The sequence below is a fragment of the Ambystoma mexicanum genome, chromosome 9 (assembly GCF_040938575.1).
Source record: "Ambystoma mexicanum isolate Mex_15411 chromosome 9, UKY_AmexF1_1, whole genome shotgun sequence".
Lineage (NCBI taxonomy): Eukaryota > Metazoa > Chordata > Amphibia > Caudata > Ambystomatidae > Ambystoma > Ambystoma mexicanum.
Genome location: NC_090931.1, coordinates 80,308,288 through 80,314,287, shown reverse-complemented (window position 1 = coordinate 80,314,287; position 6,000 = coordinate 80,308,288). Strand labels below are relative to the sequence as shown.

Below are 6,000 nucleotides of genomic sequence, written 5' to 3'. Positions count from 1 at the left end.
TCTCTTTCTTCTTCTTGCTGACAGATTTTATCCATCAACTGTGATTTTTGGATACATCTTCTGGGGCGTGGGCTGGGGTTTTCATGGTCTGTGTGGACTTGTCACAGTAGGGCTGGTTTTAAAGGGTCTTCACTGTGATAGACTGGGGGTAGTGCTCAAAAGGGTTTGCAGTGGTGGCAGTGAGTCTTCTGATCAGAGGGTTTGGGTTCTGACCCAGTCCTTGGCAAATGTTCTTGCTCAGCTTCTAGATGTTAGACCACCCTGATGTCCAGTTCTCAGTTGTCAAAGCATTCCAAGCGTTTAGATTTCTCTTAATACTATAATCCAATAAGAGGAACTGTGCAGAAGGGCCCTGCCGTAGCATCCAATCAGTAAGAACAGCCACCCTTGTCGAGTAACGCCCACTAGCCCTTTCAGGTGAGCAACTCGAAATAAAAAAAGAAATGCACGTTATTTTTGAATTGACTTGAACAGTACAAGATTGTGTTATTATAAAGGTCTTTGTAAATGTAAAATGAATTCATTTTACAAAGGCTCCACTAAATATGTTTCTAGTCGTGTTTTAAAAAAAATAAGAATGTGTGATGAATATATAATTTCCTATATTGTTTGTTAGATTTTTAGGAAAAACCACGAAGGAAGTACAACTACAGTGCTGGAATGACGGTGGGAAATGTCCACTCCAAGATGGGCGTTTCATTTGTAAGCGTTCGCCGTTGGTCCCTTTTCTGTGTCTGACTGGTGCTCTCATTGGTCCGCAGGGATAACGTCCCTTGGGTGCTAGCTCTATGCCCACCTCGGGGCGGTGCAGCGGTGGTGAGACGGCGCCGCACGGGCACGAGGAGAGGCAGCATGGTTCCGCTGCGGGCTCTGCGCTGCTCTTTGGGGCGCTGCACCCAGGCTCTCCTGCTGCCCAGAACCGGGCACTGGCTTTCCTGCTGCAGCAGCCTTCGCTGCAGCGCACGGGTCCGGAAGCAGGAAGACTTCTTCAAGGGTGAGGGAAGAAGGGGCTCCGAGTGATAGGGGAGTCATGGAGGGCTCAGGGGGCATGTGCCAGAAGAAGGCTAGGGCACGGGGAGGGGGGAGGCTGAGGCAGGAACACAGAGAGGCATGGTGCCAAGTGGTAGAGAGATGGCAAACTGTGTGCCAAGGGCATTACGCTGTGGGGGGCAGGGCTCTCCTGACAAACCTGAACACCTTGAGGGACATTTCCACAAATTCATTTCTGAAAAACTGTAAGTAGTTCCCTTTTGGTTGGGAGTCAAAGCACTTAGATGCTTCTGATTTTGACTGTACATTAATTCCAAGAGGAAGGCAATGCCGTTATTATTTGTATACGGATCCAGGTGAAATCCCCCACCTTGATTCTGTCTTCAAAGTTTGAGTCGAAATGATCTGCGCTTCAGACGATTTGATTTCGGTTGGCTTCTAATTCTGCCGCTTGTGGATAGGAGACGTCCAAGGGCATCGGCATGCTCCTGAGAGGTGCCTTGAGGGGTAGTTTGCATCTCATGTGGAAGTGTGGCATGCTGTGTATTAGCGCCCTATTCAAAACAGGCATTGGCAATACAAACAGTTTTGTTTTTTGTGTAGTCATGGGCAAGGCACTGTCGTAGTGATAATTAACGGACCGTTGATGGTAGCTGTAACATGTCGCCAGTACCTGGGCATTTGATAGCAGTGCCTTGAAAATTGCTAATAGTTATACACGAGCCAAAACGGTTGGCTTTGCCACTGCTTTAACAGGACTTCATTGCATACTTGCCAACATTCTGTGGCCAAAAACATGTAGGATTTTTCAAGTTTCAAAAATAATATTTCGCATAACAATTACATCACAGGAAAATACAAAACATACATTGTTGGCACCAGTGGAACATTATAAATTATACAACCCATCAAACGCACAACATGTAGCGATGTTCAAATGTAACTCTGAATAGTAAATTAAATCTGAATTCAATTATCTAACTTCACAAAAGGTAATCACACAGAGCTGGCAGGCAACGTTTGCCACAGCTCTGTAGCACCAGCATGGGCAATAGATATTTATTCCTGTGAAGCAAGATAAATAACTGAACAACATGGATCTAATTCCTTCCTCAATCTGATATGCAGATGCTGTATGATGGTGCTACGCTCTGCCACTTGCCTTCAATGGTGCTTCCCCCAAGGTCTGTCTCCCGGCCAGAATGCAGGACGGCAGTCATGCAGCTGTCAGGTCACTGGATTGGCCTGAGCCCATCACTCCGAGTAATCACTTACAGCCCAATGCACAGACAGAATAACTAATGTGTTGCATGCTTTGTCCTGGGCCAGTCTCAAGCAGCCTGCCTTATAGTCACATAAATTACCAGCCCCTGTAAAAAGCAGTAGGATCTGTCACCCAAATCTGTAGGCAGAAGGACTGCTTAAAAGCAGTAGCCTACTGCCTAAATCAGTAGGGCTGGCAAGTATGTCATTGAAGGATACTGATGGGGCTTATAAATCGAGTGGATGAAGGCAGACCTGGTTAAGCCATTTTTATTACACCATTATATCCTTTAGTGAACCAATCAAGCCATTACATCTAATTGGACTGCTTTAAAAAACACTGTCAGGCACTTCAAGTGCAAAGTTTGATGGTAAGACTTGAATAAAGCGAGCTCAAACAGATTATAGGAGGATGTGTTTTGGGTGGGCAGGAAGTGGGTCGGAATAACCAAACACCTACAGCCTTTTTATCCCTCCTGGTATGCTATTTCTCGCTCCTCATGTGCTATTTGCTCCTAGCTGTACTCTAATGCAATAGTTTTGGCTTATAGGTAGCACTTTAGCTAAAACTAATGAGGTGGCATAGAAGGAAAAAAAGACGGTAGAAAAGATAAACATGTTGCGTCAGCTTGAATGACCGCAATAGAGATCTTCGAAGTAACTGAAACTGATCTAGTAGCATAGATGCAGTGGCAAAGACTAAAGAACTGACATGAAAGAAATGTTAAGCAACATGGCTAGAGGCACAGGGGAATTTAAAAGCAGTCTGCAATAGAACAAAAGACGAACCCAATGGCAAAATAAAAAGAGGTTTATGGCAGATGCAATTTTGGGTGCATTCCACAGTTAAGTTCGATCATTTTCAAGCAGCTTGGAGAGCCCATTGCTGTTGTGTGCATCTCTCAATGTTAAAGCGCTGTACAATAGTAGCATTTTTTTCAGTCTGTACATTTTATGTAATCTTGTGCTCTTGTTTCTTTTAAAGCATTACATTTGCACCATCTTGACAAATGCCTCATGAAAATTCAATAACTCTTGAGTCATAAGCAGCTTCTTTTCATAGAAAACACCTGCTATCCAGGGGCTGGGTCCAGCTCCTGCTCTATTAATTCCAGTTTTGACCCCTGAGTTTCCTTGACACCACCTGGTGAGTGCTTGTAGGGAGGTATTGAAAGTTCTATGTCCATGGCTGACAGATGAGATCAACACGGCTGGCGTAACAGTGATGTTGCAATATGATTAAGGCCTTCCAATCATGTCTTATGTGGAATCCACTTGACTGACACTGAGTGGATTGCGACAATCTTAATGTTATGGCTCGCTTAGGCTCGGTTTGGCCCTGCCCCCACCCCGGGTGTTTGTCTCATGTTCTTTATGGAGGCCATATGATCAAGACTAACTAATGAGTGAATTATCATTTTGTGGTGAATGCTGTCGAAGGCCTCTGAGCTATCCCGAAAGAGAAGGGCTTTTGATGAGTTTGTAGTGTCCCAGATGGATGAGAAACTTGATTTGCCTTGCGTGGATTGTGAAGGCATCATGAAGTCAGACAGTCAACAGATACAACGTTCAAAATACAATGGTTTAATAACTCAAATGACAGGATGGTTGAAGCCCTAACTTAGCCTATGCTAAGGTGGGATGTCACTAACTAAACAAAACTAAGTAAAGTCTAAGTCAGAAAGTTCAACTTAAGTCTGTGTCCAAAACCTATCTTTGCCCTCACAACTAAAGCTAAACAATGTGCAGGGATATCGGCAATAAAAGAAATGGTGATCAAAACAAAGTTTTGAGCTTCTTCCAGCTCCTAACTTCCTTTTCAGCTTCCCTTCCCCAAGTTCAAGAAAGTTCAACACAAGTTTCGGGATTACTGTTATCAAGTTCAAAAGAGGTCCGCAAATCCCTGGGGTTCACTTCACCCAAGTTCAAGGTAAATTGGTTAAAAAAAAGGGCCTTGAGGGATCTGCCCTCAAGACAGCATTAAAGTTCATAAAGTCTCAGGGATCACTTCCCCAAGACTTCACTTGCCAACTTCTACTTGCTCTCAGTCTTTCAATGTTCAAAGCAACTCTAAATCAACTTAACACTCCTTCTGTATAAGCTTAATGATTCAATCAGCTTACATCTTCTTGGTTTGCTTAAACAAGGTCTTTATTCTTTCACAATTAAAAGTTCCCTGATCTAGGCGCAGTTGTCAGACCACACGGTCCATCCAACACAGGTCGTGCAACCAGGAACCTGTGGCTCTTTGGCCCAGATATGTACTTCTTCCCCTGAATGAATGTTCACATTCACTTGCCTTCTCCATGTCGGCTTCTTGGCTTTACATTGAGGTCTCACTCTAACTTGGCTTCTCCTTGTCAGCCACTTGACTTTGCCACCCTGTGTCACATATCCTTGGCAAGTCCCTGGCCTTGTCACACTATATTCACGCACAAAGTTCACTTTGTGGTGATTTTACTCCTTTGCCACCTTGCGGCCATGCTTTCTCGCAACCTTTCACTCTTGCTCTCTTGCCTCTTACGTTTGCTTTTAAACAGGTAATACTTGCACTTTACATTAAATTTGTCATCTGTCTGTAACTTTGCCCTTAAAGGTTTCATTCAGTTTGGTATTCAATATTTGTAATTATTTGCTTTGACGCTTAATTTTCACCCACCTCGCTGCTTTGGGTTCATTTTGTTATTCACATGGTCTTTTTTTTTTTTTTTTGTTCGGCATTCGCCTTGCTGTCGCACCTGTGCTTTCCTTATGGCCCGCCTCCTCCTGGGCTCCACAGTTCCTTGGGATCGTCTAACTGCATCCTGGCTTAGCTGCCGGTCCCACCACGGCTGCCTCCTCACAAACAGCACTCCCTGCTGGTCTGAGTATTGGTGCTTTACTCCCTTCTTATACACCTGCAACCACTTGACAGATTGCAGGTGTGAGTTTCCAATTGGTATTGCATGACCTTTACAGTGCTTTGCAGACATCCTCCTCGTCTCAGTACTAGAGTAGTGAAATGAATTACTGGTGTTCACTACTCCTAATCCCTTCTTCCTCGTCCCAGCACTATTGTAGGTTGAATGAAGAAAAACGAGGGGAGCTGTTTTACAGTAGCCCATAGCGGCTGGGGGAGGGTTAGGTTGGTTCTCGTAAGGGAAAAGGGGATACCATGTCTTGGCCATGGGTACCCTCTTACCAATCCCTAAGGAAACCCTCCACCCCCATGGTCGGGATCCAAAAGCAATGGCCTTTCCCAGGCCACCTGACAAGAGAACTCAAGGGGAGTAGATGTGAGGACACCATCAGATTTTTCACTGGATCCATATTGAGTATCTTGCTCTCTTGTTATTTGTCTTCATGTGATCCAGAAAAGTTCACCTATAAACAATTCAGGAATGGTTTTTTGTGAAGAGAGTTGAAAAGAGTGAGATCTTTTGGGCTCATCTGGATTAGCTATGTTCATTTGTGGTTTTGAAGGCTTGTGGAATGCTACATGTTAGGAAAGTTTTCCTCTTTTAGCAATTTTCCCTCCATATTCTATGCCCCCAACCCCCAAACGGTGTGCTTTGTTTTTCACCATGCCCAGACTTTTTACAGTGAAGGGAAGCCTTCAGCTTCATGGGGAAACTGACTAGTCCTTCAGACTGTCAGTACTGGGGGAAACTGTGTCCCTTAGTCCTTTGACTAGTTTTGGTAACCTTTTATCATTGCACAATGCATCATCCAATGCCGCCCAGTGGGGTTCACTCTTGGAGTGACCCT

General features: G+C 44.5%; 1 protein-coding gene across 2 annotated transcripts in view; it reads left to right on the top strand.

The window, feature by feature from the left end:
* Nucleotides 1–779: 779 nt before the first annotated feature.
* The window catches only part of FOXRED1 (FAD dependent oxidoreductase domain containing 1), a 220,850-nt gene continuing 215,629 nt past the window's right edge, over nucleotides 780–6,000 (top strand). Inside the window, exon 1 of one of the 2 annotated variants that reach the window (XM_069614202.1) lies at nucleotides 780–994. In XM_069614202.1, coding sequence (XP_069470303.1) covers nucleotides 853–994 — 142 coding nt within the window. In that variant the 5' untranslated portion in view covers nucleotides 780–852. The remainder of the gene's footprint in view (nucleotides 995–6,000) is intronic. The other variant, XM_069614203.1, reaches the window with a different exon arrangement.